Source organism: Hylaeus volcanicus, chromosome 5, assembly GCF_026283585.1.
Source record: "Hylaeus volcanicus isolate JK05 chromosome 5, UHH_iyHylVolc1.0_haploid, whole genome shotgun sequence".
Taxonomy (NCBI): Eukaryota; Metazoa; Arthropoda; class Insecta; order Hymenoptera; family Colletidae; genus Hylaeus; species Hylaeus volcanicus.
The window spans coordinates 18,770,834-18,798,336 of record NC_071980.1 but is presented as its reverse complement, the minus strand read 5'-3'; the positions used below and the strand labels follow the sequence as shown (position 1 = coordinate 18,798,336).

General features: G+C 46.0%; 2 protein-coding genes across 3 annotated transcripts in view; both read right to left on the bottom strand.

Annotated features, from left to right (window-relative positions):
- The window catches only part of LOC128876082 (formin-2-like), a 10,113-nt gene extending 2,886 nt beyond the window's left edge, over positions 1-7,227 (bottom strand). Inside the window, exons 1-5 of the mRNA XM_054122160.1 lie at positions 5,703-7,227; positions 4,445-5,131; positions 3,427-3,826; positions 1,397-1,566; positions 1-1,175 (exon numbers count right to left, since the gene is read on the bottom strand). The exon at positions 1-1,175 is cut by the window's left edge and continues 152 nt beyond it. Of these exons, the coding sequence (XP_053978135.1) occupies positions 1-1,175; positions 1,397-1,566; positions 3,427-3,826; positions 4,445-4,927 (2,228 nt within the window). The 5' untranslated portion in view covers positions 4,928-5,131; positions 5,703-7,227. The remainder of the gene's footprint in view (positions 1,176-1,396; positions 1,567-3,426; positions 3,827-4,444; positions 5,132-5,702) is intronic.
- Positions 7,228-7,427: 200 nt separating this feature from the next.
- Positions 7,428-27,503, bottom strand: part of LOC128876081 (hemicentin-1) — an 87,065-nt gene continuing 66,989 nt past the window's right edge. For both annotated transcript variants that reach the window (XM_054122159.1, XM_054122158.1), the window contains exons 2-7: positions 21,907-23,368; positions 19,435-20,672; positions 19,172-19,340; positions 18,162-18,340; positions 16,949-17,224; positions 7,428-12,981 (exon numbers count right to left, since the gene is read on the bottom strand). In XM_054122159.1, coding sequence (XP_053978134.1) covers positions 12,821-12,981; positions 16,949-17,224; positions 18,162-18,340; positions 19,172-19,340; positions 19,435-20,672; positions 21,907-23,368 — 3,485 coding nt within the window. In that variant the 3' untranslated portion in view covers positions 7,428-12,820. The remainder of the gene's footprint in view (positions 12,982-16,948; positions 17,225-18,161; positions 18,341-19,171; positions 19,341-19,434; positions 20,673-21,906; positions 23,369-27,503) is intronic.

Sequence of the window (27,503 nt, the reverse complement as noted above, 5' to 3'; positions counted from 1 at the left end):
GGAGGTGGCGGGGGTCCTCCTGCTAAACCTGGCGGAGGTGGAGGTGGTGGGGGTCCTCCTGGTATTCCCATTAACGGCGGCGGCGGCGGCGGCGGAGGCGGCGGCCCTCCAGGTATTCCAATAGATGGCAGTGGAGGAGGAGGAGGAGGAGGTCCTCCGCGTAGACCAGCAACAGGTGGAGGAGGAGGAGGTGGTGGTATTCCACCGATTGAAGGCGTTGGTGGCGGTGGCGGGGGAGGAGGAATGGGAGGTCTTACCATGGCACTTATCGACGGCGGTGGAGGAGGAGGTGGAGGTGGAGGAACAGATGAGCTTTCGAGTATTCCACCGATCGAGGATGCGAATAACGATGGCGGAGGGGGTGGAGGAGGTGGCGGCGGGGGTGCTCCTATTATCGAGAACATCGACGGTGCTGGAGACGGAGGTGGCGGAGGTGGCGGAGGTGGCGGTGGAGCAGGTGGTGACATGGGTGTTTCTCGAGACAATGGTTGCAACGGTGGCTGTGGCGATGCAGGTGGCGGTGGAGGTGGTGGTATTCTCGTTTCGGAAGCGATACTTAGCGAAGAAAGCGGCTGTGACGATAGTGGACAAACGGGTAATGGCGGTGGAGGCGGTACGGAAAACGAGGGAGGAAGAGTCGATGGAATCGAAGATGAGTTATCGGGAGCACGGTGATCCAGAAAGGGTGATGGCGGCGGAGGCGGTGGCGCGGGAGGAGGAGAAGCGTTTGAAAATTCGGGTTGCGATGAAATTGACGGAGGTGGAGAAGCTGGCGATGATAGCGACGTCGATAGCCGCATGATTCGAGATGTGTCGTCCCTAACGTCTCTGGTATCCTTGTAGCCATTTGTAATCAGCGTTGGGGCGGTAGTCGTTGAAGGTTCCTCGGGAATAACCTGGACACTCGATGCCTCCGACGGTGACGTCGCATCTCCCGAACCTTTTGTCCTCGAGGTGGTGGTCCCAGGACTTTCCTGCAGAAAGGCTGTCGTGGGGGACGTCTGCGTAGATTTACCTTGGGTGGTCCTGTCTGCATTCTTTGTCAGTTCGCGAAGTCGCTCGACCTCCCGCCTTAATGTTTCCTTTTCAGAGTCTCGACGATCCTTCGCTGATGCTTCTTCTGTAATTGGACTGGAGCATGGAGGTGAAACTTTCTTATGCTTGGGGTGATCTTCCTGGAAAAGATGTATTATTTTTAGTGGATGTATCATTGATTTATTTAGCGAGCAAACGGATACATTACTTACGTATTTAATAAATAAGGAACTAAATGGCGTTATTTTTAATTTAGTGACCATAAATCTTCCTTATATAAATTAAATATCAGGGAAATGGCATAGATCAAGTGTCGTTATAATTATACCTGCGGAACAGTGATCGTTTCTAAGCGTCTTACCACTAATTCTTTGTTCTCCACTCCGCTGTCCAAAGTAATGGCGTCAAGAAGGCCGTCTGAGACGAGCCTGGAGAAGAGTCTGGCCGCGAACTGTTCGACTTCATTCTCCGTGAGTCTCGACTTCAGATGCTCTGGCAAGGCTGAGATCAGGGTGTCGACGAGTCGTCTCTCTGAAAGAGTAAACAGACTCACATTTTCCCTCTTCCATTCATTTCTCCTTCTTTTCACACCTCCTTGTGACCTCCAGATAAACTACTACTAAATCGAGGAATACCGCACTGGTCCAAATTGACCTCATTCTTTATTTAGAGGTTCTACAATTTTGATGTTTTGCCAAACACACCTGTCACGACACTCGCGTAAAGCTTCACGGCAAATGATCATTTTTCTAATTACTTTCCTCGTTTCAATTTAGAACAGCGCGGTATTCCCCAAATTTTTCCCAAACTGCGAACCTATGGATTTTTTGGCGCGTACAACGTTATATTCAGCTTCGACGCTGTTACAGGCTTCGTCCGGCATTGGCGGCAACTCTTATCAGCTTCTATTCGATCTTCCACGCTGCCGAAATTCGGGAAACGATCGAGTTTAATCGAGTTATTGACTGGCGTTTCGAAGACAAAAACAGATCGAGTAGTCGCGAGGTCGTCGGATTGCTTTTTTCCTTCCACGCGATTGCAATTACATTTGCTAATCACTGGATTAGTAATATTAATATGCATTGACCGACGCGTTAACCTCTGACGCAGCGGATATAATTGCACATCGGGTCGTACAGCTTAGTATTTCTACTTTCTAGCTAATTGACACTCGTTCGATGATCGCGCAACAGACGACTGCGGAGACTAGCAAGGGGCCTCGATAATTTTTTAATACACTTTATGTAACATCTTTATGGGTCTGTGATAAGACGGGGGTAAAAGAAATTAGCGAGACTGTTGCGTCATAACTGTTTTCGTTATAGCGTGTTGAATGATGGAATTAGAAAGCGAACGAGAAGATATTTTGTTAAATAATTTCATTATACGAAGAGATAGACGAAAAATTTATCTAGCTTTTTCCTGTAAAATTACGAGATTCTCCTTAAGATTTGTGTAAAACATTTTTCAAAATTTCTGCAAATTAGAAATACATATATGCGAAAAACTGAAGAAACTACGAGAAGTAAATCACTCATCCTAACCATTCACGAGGGCTAAATCGAATCAAATCGTGAGAGAAAAAATATGACAGACCATATTTCATCGAAATATGTTTATTCTGGACGCAATCCTGTTTACGGACACGCCTACAGAATATTTATTTTTCCCCCAAAACTCAAAAGACGAGTGTCATAATATTTGAATTTCCAATATCATCCAAGTTTTTCTCGATCACGACACTTTATTTGCTCGTTGATAGTTAGGTAAAGAAGACGCACAAGATATCATATATAACACACTGGTTGTGCAATTGCGAATGGGCGAGGTTCAGCAACAGCTGATTCGCTACCTAACCCTGCCGACCGGCTCGACGTTTTCAGCGTTGGATTGACGCCATGAAACTTCAGGAACAACTTTTTCCGATTCGAGACGGAAGACGGGTCCATCGTTAGCGACGGAACGCGCACGACTGAGGAGACCACGAGCTCGACACGTGGCGAAATCACGCCTCCCAGATATCTATTATCGCGCCTCTTATCGAAGACATTCGCTAATCTTCTGGTAAACTATCGCAACGAACGAGTCGGGAACATTCACGTGTGGAATCCCCTAAGATAGTGTTTCCAAACTTCCCCTTTCCTCCATCGATAGAGGAAAAATTTCTTTGGGCAGTCTAAAGTGGAATTAACCCTTCGCAGTTAGTCCTCCATACTGTTACTGGGTACATTGAAAGCCAAGACTGTCTCCAAAAACTGAACATCGTTCGTAGACAATCATCGACACAGTAAATAAATTCGAATAACTAGATACTGCAATTAAAAAGCCTATAAATAGGCTCCCGGTAAATAAACTGTTAAGAAAAAAAAAAAAAGAAAAAGAAGGACTCACCAGTTAGAGGAGATAATCGGGTCTGCTCGCCATCTTGATTCGGAACTATCGAGGACGAGGAGGTCACCGTAGGCAGGCCCTTCTTCGCGCTTTCAGCAAGCTCCTCAGGATCGGTGAACACGCTATCACTGGAGGATTCCTGGCTGGTTGGCATCGAGATCTCCGTCACTACGCAACCCTTGTTGGCTAGTCGCCACGAGTCCGTTATTAGAATCGCTGGCCCCTGACGCTGATTGGGAACAGAGACCGGTATCAACAGCGTCTTTGGCGATTCTACCTCCGTTTTCGTTGTCGTCGATTCAACCGTGTCTACCGATCGCTGAGACCTGGTCTCGTCTTCCAACTTCTCCTGGGCATCCTGCGACGGCTTCTCAGCAGGCTCAGCTTCGACCTGCTGGACCTATTACAGACGGAGATTCAAGGAATTTTATAAAATAGATATTTGCTTTTTTTTTTTATTTGGTTCAGTTAAAAGACAGAAGAAGGACCAATTGGAAAAATGGTCCATCAATAGGCTATGGATGTTTATGCATATTCATATTTTCATAAATCCCATTTCCTGAATGGTGTAACAAATACAGTCAGTCTCATAATTACCTGTACCTTTTACGTCTATCAAAGAAATCTAAATTAAATGATAGGTTTGATATTTTCAAATAAACGTTTCATTCTAAATATGTACATGAATAACTCTTACACTTGTATGTATTAGAAGGTACGAATATTTATGAGACTGACTGTATATTATTTGTTGATATTTTATATACTTTAGTGACAATTAGATAGAGACAATAACTGTTTCCAAAAAATTAAAATAAAAGCCCACAATACCGCGTCAGTGGATACCTCTCAGTGGAAAGGGTCAAAGAACTCTCACCCTTAAGGAACCATCCCTCATTTAAAATTGCCGACCGAGCCAACATCTTCGCTCCCGAAAAAACCTTGACCTCCTCAAAAAATTCTCCCTCTCCGGCTGGAAAAAACGAAAACCAACATGTCCCTCGAGCGTTTCCCTGACCTTTCTCTCGGTGGGTCCAGGTGGCCTAGGAGCCTGCCGTTTGCCGTGATGAGAGGCTCGCATCTTCTCGAACCCGATCCTTTGAGCCTCTTCCGTCTTCCCCGAGCCATGTGGCGTTTTAGCAGGCGTCTCCTCCGTTTCCGCCGCATCCCCGTCGTCCGGTGTATCGGCTCCATCCTCGAGGCCGTCGGCGACGGAGCCGTGAGCGCTGGGTGTCCCGTCTACGCCGCCTTTGGACTTCTTGGTCTTCTTCTTGGCGTCGCTCTGCAGGTTGCCCATGGTCGGGAGCTGCGCCTCGCGACAGGCGGTGGCTGGGAAGGGGGCTGCTGACGCGGCTGCCCCGCCTGCAACGATCACGTCCCCGGCACAGAAGGCTCTGAAGATGTTGATACAGCGACGGCCGACTTCGCGCAGCGTTGGCCTAGTTTTCCGCGGAGAGACGGCGGCTGCGCCCTCGCCCTCGCCCTCCTCCCTCCCGGCCATCCCCACGGTCGATATCGACGGTGTCCTCTTCCTCCGCGGCAGTCGTCGACGTCCTCGACCGCGGACGCGCGTTCACGCAACGTGGAACCACCTCCGTGTGCGGGTGTCCACGGGAGATCTCTCATTGGGAGAAATGCCAAGGGAAACCAGAAGACTAACACGACCGAAGTCCTGCGACAGCCTCGAGGTATCGATTCCACAGATCTATTGGAACAGACAAGGGGAAGTATCAGTATGGGAGCTTTGGGGGGGTGGAGACTGGAGAGGAACACTGTTTCTTGGGTGTAATGTATCTCATTTTTTGGGGAACGGGGTAGAGAGGTAGATTCACGACTGTCTTAAGGCATTGTTTTGTGGCAAGCAAAACGGATACAGATAAATAATCTACGATGTCTGCAAGGTACTGAGTCCTTGGGAGATGTAGCTATGTTTGATTGTAGCTATAGTACAGTTATCAAGGTGGGTATGTAATGAAATGCAAATGCAATGTAAGGCAATAATTAAATAGATGTGAAGAGCGAATAAAAGAAAGACTTGAACTTTAGGTGTTATAGACAAGTTACACGAGCTGGTAGAGTGTCAGTCACTTATGACTGATTCAAAATGAATTATCCCCTCAAATTGACATCGTTTCCTATTATCTCCACACTAGGAAATAATTAGAATTCATTCTTGTTTCCCAGACCCAGCTTGTTCCAGACGTGAGAGTACCATGTTCTGGCGAGGGTTTGGTGCTTACCTACGTCAATCGACGCGTTTGTTGACGAGGACTCACCCTTTCTTCCGTTTACGCTAGACGGAAGCCGTCGTTCAAGGCCGATCCCCGCGTTGATATCGATGATGCAGCCGAGAGTAGACGACGCGTGTGTTTATATTCTCGCGCGGCGTCACACTGTCTCCGCCGAGCCGGATCGAACGAGATCTAGGCAATTCTCGTTCGATTATCGAAGTAGAGCCGCGCTGGACGTGGTCAGTGTTCGAATAGATCATCTGGGATACGTAGCGGTAGCATTGCTGTCCTCTTTGCCTAAAATAACGAAAAATTGCTGAAGAGTAGCTCGAGCAGATAATAATTAGGGTGAACCAATCGTTTCATTCGATTTTTTTTTCTGTGACTCGTTTGAACTTTAAAAAAATTTTTTGCTTTTGTCTCGCGTATTGATAATTGGCGGGCTTGATTTTTAAACATTACCCGAGGGATGTCATTTAGTACTCTGCAGATCACTTCTTATTCGTCTAACGTGAGATGTAATTTAAGTCTACAATTCAAACTCCAACGGAAAGAAATTGTTTACCTTATTTTATATCGGTACGAATCTTGCTCATCTCTGCAGTTGGCCTCGATAGTGGATAGTTGAGGTATCGATTCCTAAACTCGTTACCATGGAGAGTGAGAAACTCTCGATGATAGACTAGTTTAAAGTTTAAGTATCTGCTCTCATACTCCTTAACTGTGATCACTGATTAGTTGATTACTAATCACCTTTGCGATTTTAATTTAAACACACCACGAAATTCCATAAAACAAGCAAGGAACTTATCCACGTGTACGGTTTACGTATTTTTCATCTTCATACAAAAATTGAGAAGTGCTTTTCTCATTCGAATACAGGTGAATGAGACAATTGAAATTAGTGCGCTTTTAATTGAAGCATATGCTCTTCGATTCGAACGGTTTTCAAGTTTCCACGAGCGAGCACCGACCGCTCCAACGTAAACACAAAGACTAGAGGCTGTTATGCGAATGACGTACGAACGGCGCAAGCTCGTGGCATCGAGGCACGGGACGTACATGCCTCCTCGAAGGGATTATCGATGTCTCGGCATGTTCAATTTAACCCGTGGCTTCTCAATAAAGAGAGCACTTGTCTATGTGCTTGACGAGCAAGCAAAGCGGCATGCATAGCTCTACAGGTCAGCCTAGTTCCTGGATGCCTCGCCAGGTGGCTTTTAATTTGAACGACACGTAGTGCCCTCTGGACACAATTCGAGCAAACTTTTAGTATCGAGGGGTTCTCGGATAGTAACTGTCCAGTCGAAGAGATCTACTTACCCTGGAATTAACATATTTAATGCTTTTCGAATATCTTTTAAAAGCAAAAGGATGGTCATGATTAGTATCAGACTTCTGATGGCGAGATAATTAAGCAGTGTTCAATTCTAGATCAGTATCAACCGAGGGTAAGATACTTTGACGTTGGGCAATGTAGGTGGCTTCTTCTAGTTGATATAAATGATAGAAGCGTTGGAACAAGAATTTCATTCTAAATAAAGAGATTTCACTTGACGAATCTGTAATAAAATTGAAAGAAAGAATCAGATTTTATAAGTTCAAATATCAAATACCACGATAATAAATATGAACACAGCTAGAACTAATTTGTTAAAATCACAGAGTCGATCACTATACTTCATAGTCCAAACAAGGCAAGATGCAAATACTTTTTGAAATTCAATTTTTCTCCGTGCGCGTTCTTAGGGTAAATGCGTATCCGAGCTGGTCGTTTTATAGTTTATTTTATATCGCAACATAAAATTTGTACAAATAATAATTCGTAATAATATCGTAACTATAATGGACGATAATTGATATATATGTATATGTGTCGATTCGATATATATCAATTTTTTTTTTTTTTCTTCAGATTTGCACGCGAAACATTCACTCCAACCGACGTTCGGTAACGGCAGGGACGCGTTCGGCGTTGGGAGAATTCGCGTCGAGCGAACTTGTGCGTTCCGCTCGCCAGACAGCGGAACGTCGATATATGTATATATTTGGTCGGTCGGTTTGCCGTCGATAAACGGGAGAACGATTGCCGTCGTTTCGGGGTGACGATGTCCTGGCGCCAAAAATCTGCATGCTTCGAACGTACTGTTCCGTTGCGGGAAGATTGCCTCTTCCTCGGATGCAATCTTCTCGCAATGAATTTGTATAATACCGTTTGTTGGCAAAATATTAATCATGCGTTAAGACTCGAGGGTTCCAATCTTCTAGGTCACTTTGAACAATTAAAACTAAACGAATGATGCGAGACAAAATTTTCCTAGCGTCGTGCACCCAAGCCTATCATGATCTGCGTTTCAATGGCGAACGTGGGAACCATGCAGAGTCGGGGAGGGCATCGTTCCCGGGGTGACGCGTCGGTTCCTCCCCGCGAGATAAAAAAGAAACACCACGTCGTTTCTCAGCGAAGAAATGAGATCACAAGTCGAAAGGAACGAACGCGTATGATTAATTCGGCTGGTCCTTTTCCACGCTCTCCCCTAAACCACGAGGTCTACGAATCGAAGAAACACCCAATCGACGAACGTCGGCGTCGGCGTCGGCGTTCGCTGAGCGGTACAAAAATAACAACTTCAACGAAGGTCGCTACGTACGCGAGATTCCTAAACGCGCCGCGTTAATTGCTACAAAACTAAAGAGGACGCGCAGGGGTTAGATGCGCGAACCAAGAAATGTCTTTACGTTTAAAAGCGTAGCTATCGTTAGTTCGGGATGAAGAGCCACAGGAACGCACTGGCGATTTGATCGGGACCCTTAAGAATGGCTTGGGGGGTCATTCATTAATTAGGTAAGGCTCCTGATGGGGAGGAAGGGGGTTGAACAAATCTCTACATGATCTTGCGTTAAGGGGAGGATGGGTAAAAGCCATTTTTAGTAACTCTAGGTTAAATCTTATGTAAGAAGGGAGAGGGGAGGTCAAAAAAGTCGCCGAAATCGTCCTTACGTAATTAATGAATTGTTCCTCTTGCAGTCTTTCCTCCCTCGTTCGAGTTCGATTCGAAACGAAAGAAGAACGAGTGGTCGATGAGTTGCCCGAGGATTCCCTGGGCCCAGGTCTGTCGCTGTGTGTCTGGCTCGTTAAGTACTGGTTGGTACGTTTACCGTTATTTACAACAGACGAACGCTCGAAATTCTCAGGTTGAGCGAGTTTCGTCGCCCAGCGTCACCGATTCAACGCAGGCGCTGGGAGGTCCTTTCGGGGCCTGGTCTATTTACACTTCAGAGAGCTCCGATATATCTTAGTATGTTACAGAACATCTCTATTTTGTATGGTAATACCTTTGGTACAGAGAGCAATATCAAGCCTGAGTCATTAATGAGCCTTACCTAATAGTTTGTTGACCAATTACTGGGTAGTTCATCGGTGAATAATTAGTTCGAAGGGGTGCAAACTTATGTACAAACAACTCAGTCCTTCGGACAGCTTATTTGCGTCGAGGAACGAAGCGACCCAAAGCCAGGATGCTAGGTATATAATCACAAACTCTAGATTGATACAACGATTGACCTTTAAACTGTCGATTTAATCAGTGGAAGGAAGCTTTTGAACTTTGCAATTCACTCGTTTTTTAATAAATAATTATATTCATTAGAATTAAACGCGAAGCAGTGAACTATTTCGGGGAGTTATCATTTTTAAATAAGGTAATATTGCTTTCTGTACCAAACTTATTAGCATTGCTAAATCATGAACCGACTCCGCAGCATACGAACATTTCTTAACATATTTACAGACGCTGACGCAATCATACACCTTTCCACGAGCTAGAGGCCGTTGACGCCATTACCACGTCTTCTTCTCATGTACCAAACCCGGGAAAGTAGTTCTCAGGCTTAAAGTGTTAATTAATCTAAGCGTTAAGTTATCTCCTTTGCGTAAATTCGAGAGGCCTCCGTAAGTTTAACGCTCGGCTGGCCCACGCTGCGACAGAACCTGCACGCGCTCTGCGACTGAGATGGGCAGAATTTCATTAGAGTTACACGAATAACGAATAAAAGCAACCTGCTTATTCGTAACGATTAAATTCCTATTTTGTTCGTTGTGAAGTTTGTTCTAGATTTCGTTCGACGACTAACGAATCGAGGCTCGTCTTTTACTCGTTATTCGAGACAGAGCTTAAAACTCCAACCTTCGAATAAACTTCAAGTTTGAAAATATGTTTCGACGAACCTCAAGTTTTGTTCGAAGACCCAAGGTTTTGTCAAACTCTGATTCGACATTTCTATCCAAGAATCTTGCTCGTCCCCGATCTTCGACGCCAGGCGTCGCCTTCCGTCGTTCTCGAGCGCCAGACTTATTGCTTACGTTTGCTAAGCGCGTCGCGGCGCAGTCGATTTTATGGTACATGCAGAGGTGTTCCCCGGGTCGCTGATTCGCGGGGAACGCGGGATCGTTCGTCGCTCGAATCGGCGGCGTCGTCCACGATATAAAAGTACAAAATGCGCAACGCGTCGCAGCTCAAACGACTTTCAGACGGTGCGTTCGAGCTGCGACGTTCCACGTACGGGGCGCGACGAATATATTTCCCCACGACTTTCAGGAATCGAATTAATACCTCGACGATCGCGATTTATCTTGAAAGGAGCTGGACTGTTTTGAATTATTTCAATTTTGTAACAAAGACTGGGTGTGATACCAATGGCACATGGTACGCTAAATATGTGTCGACCTAGAAATACTCGAAATCATTAAATAGAGTGAAACGTACAATTATAGTATGCAACGCAAAAAAGGTATACCATTGTGGTGTCGAAAGTCAGGCGACGAGGTAGACACCACGTCAAGAGGTTTCGGCGCGACGACGCGCCGCGCCGTCGACGATGTGTTTAGATTATAAGATACAGCATAGCTTGTTTAGTTTTTAAGGGATTGCGTGTATGAATGTGTGTTTGGATGTGCAGAGAATGAGCTTGGCTGCGTTTTTCTTTAACGCAGTCAGACAGTCGAATGCGAAGCGTGAATGAAGAAACTTCGGTCTGCAAGGTGCGACGGTGTATCAAGTAATTGACGAGCGTCGCGTCATCTAATAATAATTTTACGCCTATATTTTATTAGATATACTTATATACCGTTTTTCTTTTATCGCGAGTTGTGTCAGTCATTTTTCCCACCACACCATATTTCTATATATTTCTTTCTTTCACTTTTTCTTTGTATACTTTCTTTGCGCTTCATATTATTTCTGTAATAATTTCCAATCACCTATGGAAACGTAACTACGTTCACCAGTTAAAAATGTAAAAACTCTGCAGACGAATATCTCCGCTCCAAGACGACCACACCTCTCCAAATTTTTAGGAGACATAAAGAAAATAACAGTTAGTCCACAGTAAAAATTTGAAGAAAATCTTAAGGAGGGTACTTTTCCAAAGACCCGCCTTGCATAACCCTACCTTGAACGACCAAGAAGAAGACGCTCCAACTCTCGAGTGGATGAAGGTATTCCCAAGTTGGGTAGATCTCCGAAAATCGTGTTGAAATATCAATCTCGCGCCGTGGTACACGAGTTCCGTCTTTCCTTCACGAAGGTATGGCCTCTTATGGCATAGCGTCAGCCTTTAATGCGAGATCCGTCAAGACTCCCCCATGCACATCATCGCATTCGTCCCTCTTGTCGCGAGTTACTTACACACCTACTTAATTATAATACAACATCGAACGATACATCGGTCGGCGAGAAAACGAGTCAGTCCACTGTCGATCAACGACGGCCTCACAACTGTTCCGATAGAATGATCACACGCAGCGTCTGAATCGCGTCGTTGTCTAGAAGCTCGTCGTCCCTCTTCGGGGATTCCCCGTCCTTCATGGGATTCCTGTTGGCCCCGTGCTCGCATCCCTCTGCCTCTGCCCTCTGTTCACCCATCGTCAGACTCTTACCGCCCTCGTCCTCCGTTCCTTTCCCCGTGTCGGAGTCCCTCGACTTGGCGATCGTCGTCGTGGTCGTGGGGGTGGTGACTGTTGCGGTAGTTGCGCGAGTTGACGGGAGGCTCGACGGCTCCTCGAAGCCAGGGAACGCCACCGGGGCGCGAACCGTGAAGGGAAAATTGCAACAGGTCTCGGAGTATCTGGTTACACCTTCGAGGGCGTCATTCCCCCGCTCGCTCCTCGCCAAGGCGAACCGGGACAAGCGTCCCAGCGTTCGTCCTCTGGCGTCGCAGGCCTCCTGATACCGAAACGACGAACCGTAGCCCGACGACTCGTGACCGTCCATGTCGCGCTCGAACCTCTGCATCGTCGCGATCTCTGCGCGATCGTTTCTCCGTGGTTCGAGGGAATCGTAGGAAGCCGATTTCGTCGGCCTTCCGAGATTGATCACCGACAGGGTCTCGCGGTTGTCCAGTCGAGCGTCTCTCCTCTCCAGCATGGACGTAGCTACGACGGGGACGCTGGTAGTGGTCGACGCCTGGGGGAAAGCGGCTCCAGGAGCTACGTTCGCTCGCGTGGATTGTCCGGGTATCTCCGGCACTGGGTCCAGCTGGCCGACGCACTCCAAACGCCGTGGGGACGCGATCCCAGGAGAGCTAACGCTGGAGAGGAACCGCGGCGATCGTAAACTGCTCCGTAATCCTGAGTCCGACTCGGTGATTCCCAGCAGACCTGACTTGTCCACGCGTCGAGCGGATGGGGACGCCCCCTCGGGATCGTCGTAGGGTCTGCTGCGGGGCTGATTGCGTCGCGCGGAGTACGGATCACCGGCATAAAGCAAGGGGTTCGCGGCGTAGCTCTCCCGATAGGAGAAGCGAACTGGAGGGTAGGTCGGGGCTGTGGGATTTTCGGCGATGGTGATCGTCATCACGGTCGTCGAGGCGGGCATGGACGTGGGGCTGGCGACCGAGGTCGCGTTTGCTGAAGAGGCTGCCACGAGAGCGTTCCACGCCGAGGACGCTACGGGCTGCGGCGGCGGCGGCGGTGGCGGCGGTGGCGGCGAGGGAGGAGGCAGCGGTGGTGGTGGAGACTCCACGGGGTTCTCGATCACTATCTCCATTCGATGACGGAGTGGATCGCGCGAGTTGTCCACCGGGTGATAATGGCCGGTGGGTGCGGCCTCCTGCTAGAGCCAAGTGGTGCGCGTGGTTCCGGCTCGCGAGCCGGTAGGCAGATCTCAAACAATTATCTCGCGTATGATCCTCCGCCCGCGGCTGTTGGGAGTCGAATAGCCCGACTCTAGGCTCTCGTCGTACGACAGGCTGACCTGCTGAGGTGGCTTCGCGTCCTCGTCGTAGTTCTCCTGATAAGGTAGACCGGACACGTCGTAAGGCGAATCTGTCGGGCAAACAACGAACAAGAGGGCCTGTTAGAGCACCGTGGAGAAAAAAACAAAAGGAACCCCAACCCCCTTTGCGCGTACGTGCGCGGAGAACCAGAATGGGGTGGACAGAACGCGGGGCTGGGTGGAGGGATCTCGGGTCGCGTCGCTTCGAATGCCGAGAGTTACCGGATTGCCGGCCACGTGAAATCACGTTCCTTTTTTTCTGCTCGACAGGCACGTCAGTTCTTGGGAATTCAATGTTGGGATCGAGGTGAAGCTTGGGAAAATTCATGTTCCTGTATTTGTAGGTTTATGTGGGGTTACGAGGGGACGTTGCAGGGGAAATTTTTTGATGATTTTGGATGTTTTTCTTTTTTAAACGTAGTTGCAGGAATGTGGAACACGTTGAGCCATATTGAATTAAATAAAATAATGCTGAAGAATGAAGTGTTTGAAGAAAAGGACGGAGCGACATGCGGAAGTGGCGACCAACACCGGGATTATTTCGCTGAGACAATATGTAGTAAATATGTTGCGATTTACGTCGTGTTTGGTCTCATTTTAATCAGAAAAAATGTGAGGAATACGATGATAACAGTTTTACAACAAAAACGGTAATAATAAAAAAAAGCTTGATCGTTGCATTAGTATTGTCTCATCGAGATATCCGATCCCGGATCATGTTACTGTCCATTTATCGTAGAGAAACTTGTGCATTTTTAAGGAGACTGTTGAATTATATACATATATGTTACGGTGAATGTGATAAACTGGGAATTATGCATAATCCGCATTTATCATATTCACCGTAACATATACATATGGGGAAAGGTGTGAGGATGTGCACAAATTCAAAAACATTAAAATATCACGAATAAAATATTCAAAAATCTATAAATTCGATAACTGTCCAAATTTTGAAAACTCCTACACGAGAAGCTGAGCGAGTATCAAATTTTCAGCGAAATGCGAAATGTAACTCCGCAAGGTGTCCAATTTCGCGTGGAATGATCCTCCACAACGGTAAATAATTCGAACCAGTGGGAGCAATTCTTCGTGTAAAATAAATGGGGAAAACATGATGCGGTGGAATGCGTTAGCACGAGGCATCGTTTTCATGTAAATCGATATCCAAGAATCGTCCAGTATGATATAGACATCGTGTCCATCTATTACTCGTTATTTCTACTTCTGTTGCTGTTTTGTAAATAGCGATAGCGATACGCTGTTATCTGTTACCCATCTACTATCATCCGACTTGTTAAAAGTAGTTAAAACAGATGATATCGCGCCACTGTCAATGTTTGGAAACACCAGCGCAAGTAGAAACAGCGATTAATGGACAGACGCGATAACCGAATGGGGCCTCGATCACACGTGCGCATGTGTGCTCGATGAATTTCGCAAACTCAATTTTCTTCGATACGAAATCGCGCTTAAAAATTTGTTTCACATTTTCTCCCCTCACTTTTGGATTTTTTAAAATCGCTGCAATTCCTATAGCCGCTTTTTATATTCCATTATGCATACATTCTGGATGTGTTCCCATGCCACGAATGCAGAAAACCCACGGTTTATTCATAATTTAAATTTTATTAATTTATTTCGTCAATTCAATTTATGTTGCCGCGAATAAAACTTGAGCACATTGTGGCACGTACTGCATGTGTCGTCGTGACGGCGACTGTGGAGTGTCGAGGGTCAAATCTCGCGGGTCACGCGTACAATTATTGTTCAATTTCCTGGCTGCGATTTATATTTATAGTTATAAAGGGACGTCTGAAGCGGTCTCGCCGCTAATACTTCTCTCGTATCAAGTTTATGAAAATGTAAGGTGCAAGAAGGAGGGTGAAAATTTCAAGTGCCCCGCCTTGTGAATGATTTGACCTGTTAACTGGGTCGTTTCCAGACCAGAAACGCGTCCCTCCTCCCTCCCATTCCACCGCTGCACGTGTAATTAAAAACGAGTAAAGACGAATTAACCTGCCTTGCCCGCGGCAACCACGAATTCAACGGAATTTATTTCTAATACTAGTGTCACGATTCAGTAAAAGGTAGACATATTTAATTAAATTTTTTTTTTTTTTTTTTAAAAAAAAGGTGATAAATTTACTTTTTACTTCGCAGCTCGATGGGCGAGAAGATGAAAAATTTCGAGAAAACAAAAATTGGAGGTGGCCAAAGTTTCATTTGAATACTCCACGAAAAGTGAAAATATTCCATAGGGGGTATTTGCAACTTAATTTCATTTTAATTCTTATCTAAGAGGTAATGGAACAAAAGTTGTTTAAATATTTTAAACGAGACTTGGTATTAATAAAAATTTTAAAGTAATCTAAAAACCATTTGAACAAATGGATCGAGAGAATGGATCTTTCTTAGATAAAAATCATGGTCATCTCCGATCGAAATAGTGCTCAAACAACCATTTGGATTTTCATTTTCAGAACTTCCATTTCACCGCTAATGGATTTTGTTAATCCAAAAAGTTGACTCTAGTTAAAAATTTATGTCAATCTTTCCGAACGATTCGCTAACGAAGCAGAATAAAACAAAAGGCATCACGGCTGCGCGAAACGATCGAATCCAGTCGAGTGTCGTCGGGGAAACTCCGGGAACAATGTAATTACTAAACAACAATTCATTTCCGCTTTAATCGCTTCGATTCAGAGCCAACCGGTTTCTATACATTTATACACCCTTCATCATTTGCGGAATCCCCGATGGAATTCCTCCAGACAGTCGAGATTCTCCTCAATTTATTAAGACCATTAACAGCCCCTGTCAAGATGTTTTCGACGGTTCGTAAGAGTCTCTCGATTCGAAGCGATTTAAACTTTACTACGACTCAATTGGCTGAGAGAACTCGCGACAGATAGAATTGAATGTCCACGAGAGAGGTGGTTGGGGGTGGATGACGTAGGATCATAATAATTATATTTACGATATAGGTAATATACAGGGTGTCCCAAAACTCGGGGAGGAGCCGGAAATGGGGGATAGCTGAGACGATTCTGAACAACAATTTCCTTTGCAAAAATGTCGGATGGGGCTTCGTTAAGGAGATATTAAGCGAAAACCCCGACCAATCAGAGCGCGCGTAGACCGTTGGAGCGGCCGCGGTAGCGAAGGCTACGCGCTAGGCGGCAGCGGCAATGTCCTTCGATGCACGTCGAGTCACTTGTTCGCGTGCAAGCGCGGCCGCCAGCGCGTAGCCTACGCTACCGCTCCAACGGTCTACGCGCGCTCTGATTGGTCGGGGTTTTCGGTTAATATCTCCTTAACGAAGCCCCATCCGACATTTTTGCAAAGGAAATTGTTGTTCAGAATCGTCTCAGCTACCCCCCATTTCCGGCTCCTCCCCGAGTTTTGGGACACCCTGTATATCGTAATATATAATATGTATGTAGAAGTCGTTATGAAAAGTAAGGTAAAGCCACAGGGATTCGAACTCGAGGCTCCTGGATTCACAGTCAACCGCCTTTCCCACTGGACCATCGCGGGACTTCACTAGTCTTGTTCTTATTTGACATGTTACGTTGGTATGGTGAGATACTACATATAATATGATCGAATCTAAAGGCACTGAATTAATTTCTACCCTTAATATCTTTCAAGCTAAACATTGCAATGATTCGTGGAAATCTTAACATTGAAGCTACAAAATCTTAACTTTCCAAGGACTCTTCCATCCAGACATTCGTCTGCCCCTCGACTTATTAAGGCCATCAACAGCCCCATGTCAAGATGTTGTCGACATCCCCGTAAGAGTGGCCCGATTCGAACTTTCGTATGACTAAATTGGCTGAGAGAACTCGCGACAGATAGAATTGAACGTCCATCGGGTGGACGCGCGGGTCGATCGTGTCAGGGGATGAAAAGGTGGCGGTCGGTAGGATGGTGAAACGTGGAATTGGAAAAAGCGAGGGGGGAAGAGACGGTCGCGGAAACGAGAAAGTTCAACCAAAGAATAGTACTCACCGACGTGTTTTTGAGACTTTACGACGGTGGCGAATGGTTCCGAGCAAAACTGCTGTCGACTTAGATTATGGCTTTCCCGGTAATCCTCCCGCTGAGGGAGGTAATGAGGGTGGGTCGGGTAATCCGACTCGGTGGTTGCGTAGCCAGCCAGGTCGTATGCCTGGCCGACTCCGTTCGCGGCGGCGGACTTCATCTGCCAGATGGAGTCCTGAGAGTTCACGGAGCCGCCGTTATTCGAGTTCGAGTAGCTGTTGTCCATGTAACCCATGTTCACACCTGTCCACAAGCGACGTTCGTTAATCAAGGGACCGTGGACAAAAATGCGAACGACACAATCCCGGGGAAATTGTTTTCCGCGGACGTGCACGCGCCAAATCGATTCACACTTGGGGTGGCTGATGCCAAAAGGATTTTGGTCGAATTGAAATATGCTGTTGTCCACGTGAGAATGGGACGAGTATAATTGTAAATTGTCGCTTTATGGTTTTTGACATCGTTTAAAAAAATTTCGGGCCCAGGGCGGTTTCGATATCATGTTCGTTTTATGTTTTGAAAGTATCTTTGAATATTAAAAATATTAATATTTTTTAAATCCGATCTGTCGATTGAGAAAATTATGTGCAAGTTAAACAAAGCAACTCCTCAGGCTACTGCAGAAAATAAAATCAATGCTGCACGTTCAACAGTTTCCGAAATAAAAATTCCCTCGCAAAGAATCAATTTTTACAAAAATTGCCAGCTTTGAAGCGGGTCCATATGTATCAAACAATTTCCAATACACCAAAGTGGTGACTTAAACTCCCCCTAAATAGGCACGATGAACAAAGTATAGAACTTCTATCACCGCAAAAGTGATCGATTCGGCATGGAATGTCCATGTCCCAAACGTAAACAACCCCACGAATTTCTCGTTCCCCCCAGTAACTACCACGCGAATGATCCGGACCATACGTGACTCGAGTCACGCAACTAGGCCACGTCTCTTTATTGTTGAACATAGAAAGAAATGGCAAATTGCCATCGCGCTTCGCCGTTATCCGGTTGCACTCGCGGAAAAAGTATAATCATAGAAAGTTAGGCGTCGTTAAAACGTTCAACTTTTTACCCGGCCATTGTTTCCGCGATGGAAAAAGGGATCGTCCTAGTTGCCCGACTCGTCCATCGTAGACTATATCGGGACGATAATTGATATTATCCCCAACAATGTCCTTACCGTTGATATTGTGATTCGGTTGATGGTATCCGTATCCAGGCTGCGAGTACGCCGGCGTCTTCGAGTCCTCCATGGCCAAGGCGTGATCCAAGCTGTGCTCGAGAGCTTTGTTCTCCGCGTAGTAGGGCGGCGGTGCTTGACTTTGTTGACCGTTTCCCGCAACTAGACTCGGTCGGACCCTGGTCAAAGTCAAAGAACGTCAGAATCAGTTTCCTATAGCCGACGAGAATCGAGTGGCCACTGCGCGACGGGAAGCCCTCGGAAGCTGACTAATGGGTGCCTCTCTGGACTTCAAATATAAGGGCCGATTAATGTTCACGGTGTAATTTGCGATTTGTATCATTTTTTGGAATGTAGCGTACTGTTTACAAGTGGGAGGGTTATTACTGATGAATTTATAAGTACATAAAGTATGTGAAATATTTAAAATACGTAAGACTGTGGATGTTTATGCGTATTTATGGCAAGTATAAATATAAGAGAATCTTTGAGGACGTACATGAATGGAAAGATATATGTACAGTCAATTCCGTAACTATTCCTACCCTCTATGTCTATTAGAGAAGTTAAATAATAGTTTTCATATTACCAAATGAATTTTTCATTATAAATATGTACATGAATAAGCATATAGATGTGTATATTTATATATGTATATCAACATATTTATACAAACGTACATTTGGCAACATCAAACTTACCATTTAATTTAAACAAATTTCTTCAATAGATCTACAGGTAACGAATATTTATGGGACTGACTGTATAAAATAGCAACAATAAATTACATGTTGCACCATATTTGAAAAATAAGACGTACTTGCACTTAAATCTCAATTCTGTATCTAAATCTGTAAAAATCTAAATTTCCATAAAAATCCACAGTCTACTGACATCAAAATAAAAAGCCAAGGTAATATCGAATAAAATCTCTGTCCACTAAGAGCCTAAAAGACTCTCTAGCCAGCTTCCTTTAGGGTCCCACTCGCCACCTCGTCGAAAAGACTTACGCGTTCGAGTCCATCTCGTAGTCCTTGGCCTTGGTGGCGTGTTTTCGTCGACACCGACAAAAGAGCAAAAGGAGGGCGGCGAAGAGCAGGAAGACGGCCCCGCTGACCACGAGGGCGATCAAGGTGGGCGTCGCCAGGGCTCCAGCCTGGGCGATGTACGAAGGTCCAACTAATGGATCAGACGGGGGGATCGTTCAGCATCCATTGGAAATTGCCCATCCAAGACATCGTTAGTCTCACGAGAAACGAAACCAAATACTCACTCTCAGCCTCTGCGTACTCGCCGCACTTCGTCTTGTCAGCTTTCAGACACAGCTTGACTCTGAGCCTGGGTTCCGCGTCGAGCGCTTCAGGATCGTCTAAGACTCCCTCCCTTTGGGTAGGCGCGCTGCCTAGAACCTCTAAGGGCCACTCGTCCAGGATTCTCCACAGGGACTCGTCCGTCGAGGAAGGTGTGTCGAGCTTCTCGATCCAGGCGACCAACGATAGACACGTGGCTCCCACGCTGATGGCGAGCATGCCGCTCTCGGGATCGTAGCTGACCCTGAGAGGCGCAGGGATCTTCGCCACGGCGGTGGTCGCTGTCACCTCGTCGGAGTAGTCTGAGTGGTTATTCGTGTTGAACACCATCACCTTGAACGTGTAGGTCTGATGCTGCTCCAGGTCGGTCACGTTGCAGGGGTTGGATCGACGGCAGTCGAGCTCTAGCCACTCATCGGTAGGGGTTCTAGGAGCTGCGCATTCCGGGGCAACGATCTCGTCGCTGCCTGGCACGCGTCTGTAAGACACGAAGTAAGTGGTGATGGGCAAGCCTCCGTCGAAGCCTAGTTCCCAGAACAGGGCTACGTGGGTAGGACCGACGTCCATCGCGGAGATGTTGATGGGCCTCTCTGGTGGACCTTTGGGTTGGAGTCTGATCGTCGAGGTGATGCTACCTTGAGCGTTTGCTGCTCGACAACTGTAATCCCCGTAATCCTGCTCTTGAATGTTGGTTATCCTGAGCACAGAGGTGTACACGTCGTAGTTGTCGCTGGTGGTGGAGATCTCGTAGTGGCCGTCGCTGGAGGAACCCTGAAGACTCGCTGCGTTGGTTCCGAAACTCCACTGGAACTCGGGCTTAGGCCAGGCTTGGACTTTGCACGCCACCTCGGCAGTCTCCCTTAGACTGTAAGCTACTTTCCCGTGGTGGTGGAGGGCGATCGGTTCGTGTTCCACCTTCAGCATCATCGTGGACTCGACCTTTTTCACCTCGTTCACGAACACGCAGGTGTACTTGCCCCGATCGCTGGCTACGATCTCGTCGGTTTGGGGACGGGCATGCCCGAGGAAGCTCAACGTCGAGTTCACGGTGATCACGTTCCCGTGACCCTCGGAGGCGGTGCTCGTCACTTGGTACAGACGCTCGTCTGCGGTCAATTCCTGGTCGTCCTTCAGCCAGCGCACGCTAGGACGAGGCTTGCCCTGCGCCACGCAGGACATTTGGAACGACGACTCGCCGACTCTGCAAAAACAACGTTTTTCTTTAGCAATTTTTCCTTATGAGTAGGAGGTCGGAGGTGGATGGATAGGAGATGAAAGAGTTGAAACATTGGGGTGGTAGCCTTTCAGGGGCTTGGTTGAGGAAAGGGAATAATTTGGATATAAAATTTGAAGTGGTCCTTCGAAATCGTGAGCTTTTAGAGCAGAAGGGTTGAAACATTGTAATGGTGTTGCCTTTGAGTGTCTACTTTAGTTGAGGAAAAGGAATTTTGGACATGAAATTTGAAGTGTGTGCTTCGAAATTGTGAGCTTTTAAAGCAGAAGGGTTGAAACATTGTAATGGTGTTGCCTTTGAGTGTCTACTTTAATTGAAGTAAGGGGTTTTAGACATGAAATTTAAAGTGTTGTTTTGAAATCGTGAGCTTTAAGAACTAAAGGATAGAAATATTACGATGGTAGCCTTTAAGAGTCCATTTTAGTTGAGGGAAGCTGTTTCGGATATGAATTTTGAAGCGAGTCTGCGAAATCGATTCTCATGTGATTTGGGTACTTTCTATAATGCATAAATAATTGATATGTAACTTATCGTGGAGGCCATGGATCGCAAATTACGTGCCACGGGTTAAATTCGATCTGCCGATTAATATTACAGATAATTAATTAATTATACTCATCATTATTAACAAATGACCATTTACACACAACTTCAATGATAGGTAGTGCTAATTTTCAACTCAAGTATGATAAAATATAATCTCCGAGTAAACAATTACGTTCATCGAATTGGTGCAGAATTTAACGTGTTCTCTAATTCATTTATTAATAAGAGGAAATATTTCATTCGATTCTTTCACGAGAGTCAAACATTTTTTAAGCAAAATTAGAACATTTCCCATTATATATGAAAAGGGTTCTTCTCTTTTCTGGGTCAAATACATATGTCTATATGTATATTCATACAGTAAAAGCGTTATCAATAATCGAGTGATTTTAAAAAGAAGTTCGAAGCATATGACTGAAATCAATCGACTTGACATTTTATAGTAACTTCCAAACGAATTGGCCAAGGCTATTATAAATTTAACGGACTGTTCTACATAAATGTTTGAATAAACCTGCCAAATTCCGAAAGTTTATATCAAATACTCTAACTCTAAAAAAACTCACGAACATCGGTCCAACAAAAATAAGGAATACGCCCTTAAAACCTTCCAAAAAGAATTCTTGTACAGAGATGAATGTTTAAAGGTACTCACTTTCTAGTAACGTGAGGTTGCAGCTTGGTGAGTATCTTTGGTGGCTGGTGGACGGTCAAGTTAACGGATGCTGGTTCTCCGTTACCGATCTCGTTGGTGGCATGGCACTTGTAGGTCCCCTCGCTGCCAAGATGCACGGAGTCGATCTCGTACTTAGGCCCGGTGTTCTCCGAGGTCATCGATATCGTGCCAGCTTCCCCCTCCTTCCACCACTTGTACCTGGGTTCAGGGTATCCTGCCGGACTAGCCATGCAGGTGAGAATCACCCTGGATCCCTCCACAGCGACTGGAGAATCCGGTGTCACTCTTGCCGGTCCTGGTTTGTGTCTAACACGCACAGTCAGACGAGCAGAAGCTGAATAATTCCTGCGCTCTCCACCAGAAGGGTATATCGTGTTCACCGCTCTACAAGTGTAGTTTCCAGCGTGATCAGCTGTGACCCGACTCAATCGAAGAATCGAACCGATCTGTCTGAAATCAGGTCGACCTTCCCGCAGCCACTCGATCACCGATGGCGGTGGATTAGCGGTAACATTGCAGTGCACGGTGACCGTGTCCTCGACTTCTGCGATCCTCAGGGAGTCGCCTTCGATCGACACCGTGGGAGGATAAAGAACGTCCAGTATAAGAGAACTCTCGCCCCTCTTTCCCAACCCGTTGTCCGCCTGGCAGGTGTACTTGCCGGAATCCTGCACGGTTACCCTCCTGATGGTGTGCTGAAAGCTGGTGGCGACGAAGCTACCGTCCCTCCACCATCGCACCATGCCAACCGCCGGTTTCGAGTCCACTTGGCACTCGAGGTTCGCCGTTCCGTTCACCTCGACCTTGAGCGGGTTCTCCGGGCCGACGGTGACCCTTGGGAAGTAGTTTACGTCGAGGGTCACCGTCGCGTTTAAGGTCTCTCCGTCGCGCATCGCTCGGTTCCTCACCACGCAACGAAACGTCGCCCTGTCGTCTTCCTTTTTCGGCTCTACTAACAACGTCTTGCCGGAGTAGAGAATCCCGGTCTCGTTGCCGCGGTACCACCTCACTTCCGGCTCGGGGCTACCGCCGTTCGTGTTGCATTGTAGCTCGAGCTTCTGGCCCTCGGTGGCTGACGCGGAGGTCGGCGAGATCGTCGGAGGGCCCGGCGCTCTGAGCACCGTCAGAGTGATGAACTTCCGGTGCAGGTCGATCCCAGCGCCGTTCGCCTTCACCCTGCACTCGTACTTCCCGTTGTCCCGCTCGTACGAGACATTGCGTATCTGCAGATCGTAACGGCCCTCCTCGAGATTCATGAACACCTTGTACTGAGGCGACAGCTCCCGATTGTCCACCGCCGCGTTGTCGTGGTTGTCGTTCGTGTGCGTCAACCAGAAGCACGTCACGTTCTCCCTGGGCGCGGAGAAACGGCATTGCAGCTGCACCGTGGACCCCTCGTGCGTGTCCATCTGCGTCTCCTCGACGCGACCCTGCGCCGCCGCTGAAACACGCCGAGACGCCCTCGTTAGAAACGCATCCCCGTTTCTTGCCCTCGTAGGGGGCTCTTTTATTGGCTTCGTCGCCTCCCATGTTTTTTTTTCCTCGCCCCATCCCCGATCCAGAGTCTCTCCGCGCTAATTGCGAGACTGCTTGGGTATTTTTAAGAAATTTCAGTTAGGGGGATTAGTTAGCTCGCGAAACAATCTTGGCATTGTTTACGTTGCTTCGGGTGGAATTTAACGCCTGGCGAGCTGAACTTCAAAGCGGTGCCTCGCGGAGGCGTGACGAAAATGTGGAGGGAGAGTTTGGGTAATTTTTCAGGGTATCTTTGAGAGAGTATTATTGATGGCTCGATGAGGATCATGAGTGGGTGGAAGTGTGTTAGAAATGTGAATGGAACAAATTAGACTCTGAGATGATTTAACCTATGGGCATTTAACGCTAGGTTTACGGAAGTTGGATGTATCTTTGTTGCATTGCTTTCTTTTTGATCACTTTTTGATCATGTTTATATGTTTTCCTAAAGTAATGTGGATGAAAGTTAGCACGAGTGGTTGGCGAAAAATGTGAACGCTTTCTTTAATATTCCTTGTGAATTGGAAAAATGGCCACAAACCTAGTGTCAATAAGGTTTTAAAATGAAACGTAATCAATGATAAATAATGATAAATAATCAATGATAAATCACGATGAGTTTCAACGATTATATGTAGAAGTGGCAACAGAAAGAAAGCGAAGAAAAATTGACATATAATCTGCCGAGAACAAAGAGAACATTTTTCATTGTTCCGTGTCGTTTCCCCATCACTGAAGTGACGTTATCAACAAAATTTGATCTTTCTAATTATAAAGAGAAAAGATCGAAATATGATATAATTACGTTCCACTCCAGTGGAATACCAAATCGATATTCGATATTTAATAATTGATTATCTACATCGAGTATACGTCTCGCGATAATTGATTACCAATATAGTTGCGCTATATTCGCAGCCCGATGTCCGTTATCTGCGACGAACCGTACGAACGGTCGTTGCATTGGATGACTGATAACTGTCAGAGCGATGAATTCCGGCCAACCGTTCGTAGGTTTGAATATTTAAAATACGGCTCACCTTCTGGGGAAATGTTTACTACACAGAAGCGTCTGATCGCGTGATGCGAGGGAAACACACTGCGACCCCGCGACCAGGTGGATCGAGGGAGCAGATGGGTGCCATGGCTTTGCGATCGTTTCGACGAATGTCACACGTCTTGGTAATATCCATATTCGAAACGAGCGACGTTGCGACGGCCAGACCCGAAGATGGATACAATTTTATCAGCATAATAGATGACGGAGTAAGGACGACGCATTCAGGGTGATTTATTCGCGATGGTTATTCGATTGGACTGGTAATTATTTTCTGGGATTGCTCGAGATTAATTCTGGTTTGATCGTTCTGATATTGACATGTTCTGATGTTGACATTTCAACGAATTGGGGTCGAGGCGTTTTGGAGCAGCGCTTGGTTTAGATATTTCATAGAAGAAATTATTATGAAAGTTGTGTAAGGAGTCTAAAGAAAAACTAAAGGGCACAGGGGTTCGAACTTGGAACCCTCGAAATGGCAGTTCTCGCTTTTCCCCACTGAACTATCCCTGCACCCTACCATTTGTGTTCTTGACTCTTTATTGTTGGGTCTGGGGAGCGTGGATACTACCAGTTGTTATATTTTTCAATGAAGCTTTGAAAAAAATTGTAAATTACTTTGCCACGTCAATTACAATTATTAAAGGCTCTGAACTATTTTACTGTGTATGGTATGCATGGAAACGATTGTCCACTTACAATCTGAAGTGAAACACATGTATACGCAGTTCCAAAATAAATAATCACGAAGTAAAATGATACATTTCAAACGTATACAATTGTTTCATTTCACGAAACATCTATTGTTGTATTCGGGAAGAGAAATTGAATTATTCGTAGTGTTTTATATATTATACGTCTAATATTAATTGATTCGTCCCTCCACTCCGTATTTTCAAAGTAGTCTGCACAAAAGGCACGAGTCGAAAGTCGATAGTTTTAATGTTAATTCGTAGTTGGAAACTTTTTCTCCAGCCACGTATGTATTTGTTCATCTCTGGACCAGACATTCGACGGTGTCCCGTCATTAGGTCGCATAACGGTAAAGTCACCGGTTTGACTTCTCGCCGATATCACAAGACCTCTTCCCTCTCTTATCCAGCTGGCACGACTCGGTGTTCCCCTTCTTCATCGTTCTTCATCGAGGGATCGTTGTTCCCCTTCCTTCCAACCTTCTTCTTACTTCTTCCCCTCTCCCTTCAACCTTTGTCTCTCACCTGAGCGCATCTCCCCCTTCCCACGGGCCCCTATCTTTCCGCTGCCTATGCACGAGTCTATATTTACGTCTGCTTGTCTCTCTATAAATCCATTCTCGCTCCCCCTAACCCTCTTCCTTCGCTGCCCCCTCCCGCAATCTTACCTGCATCCATCGACCCATCGTAGTTTACGTTTTCCCTCGCTATAACCGACCCACGCCGATACGCTCGCCGCGTTTTGTTTACTTTTCGATACTACTTTCTTGCTCGCGTGCCATCGACGAGAACCAGCGGAAACGCAAAGCCTCCGACGAATCTCTGCCATGTTTTACTAATGCGCTTGGATTACCTGGGTGCATCGCGGGGGACCGGAAGAACGTCACTAAAAGGGAAATCGATTAACCAGTAATGGACGACATTACGAACGATGGAAAACGTACTGCAATTTAAAACACTCCACGTTTAAGTTTGTATTTAGTACTTGTTCAATGTTTCTGTTTAAACTAGATTTATAAATAATGAAATTTGAAGACGGAGAATTAATTTCTATGAATGATTATCCTAATGATTATCAATAATGTCCATCAGGTTGAGACTTCTATGAATCTACATAAAGATTCGTTATAATAAAACTCAGGTTGAGAACCTAGAAGTTAAGTAATGTAAATAAACTGACTAATAAATTATTTTTACCCAAAATCTATAATCTAAAATTTCTAAACGATTGAATATAAAGTTCCAGAGTGAATTTCTACACCTAATACGTTAACTCCTTAACTTTCGATTAAAGACTCTCACCCCTACGGTTCATTATTTAAGGCGCAAAAGGTGTGTTCGTTTATCCAACAATGAAAACCGTTTCCAACGAGATGACTATCTAATCTCCTAATTTATTGCCCAGCTACCTGTTTCGTTTCTGTTACAATGCGTCACGGGCAACGAATTTTCTGCGAAACCTCGCGGGGAAGCGTGTTTCGCGGCGCGACATGTGTGAGAACGCGGCTTAACGTTACACCGATGCCGCGATGGAAGAAGCGGCCGGAAAGCGACTCGTCGCTGGCGTTTAACGCGTCGTTCGGTGAGGAGACACCTGTGGCAGGGGCCTACGTCACGAGACCTAACCCGTCACGGGCGTCGTTCGATATTTCCCGAACGAGAAGCTGCTTCCGAGCAACCTGCTCCGCATTCCCAACGAATTTACGACGCGTTCATGTCAAGTTCCACCGGTTCTGTTTGTCAGTTCGCGTTAATGGACACCGCTACCATGGTCATTAGCCGAAGACCTACGGTTTTAGTTGGAATCCAAATCACCAGCGACGCTAGCAATAAACATTAGCTTTCACATCAGTCCCGCTCCGACCCCATCGTATGAGAATCACCTTCCCCGCGATCATCCATCCATTTCGACGAATTCTCATCCGCAAACGAGTGTCCGATTAATTTACGAAATGTACGCAATTTTGGACAAGAATTAAAGTCTGTATGTACTTTGTACATGTGGGTGGGTAATTAATCCTACATATATTCCTTCTGGGTATCTAATGGAAGATAAACATAAAGATTTTAAAAAAACCTGCGTCACTGGGAGACAAAACTACAGAATAAAGAAGGGTTGGTTTTAGAGAGCCAGAATACAACATGCCAACACTCCCTCGCAAAGATGAATATCTGCACTAAAAATTTGTAGTTTATAACGGGAGCAAGTAATCTTACATTTATGAACGTTTCATTCGTTGCTCGACAGAGATTGCAATCAAATTATCCGAATAACCGTCCGATCGAATGCGAGCTGCGAATAAATCTTTGGG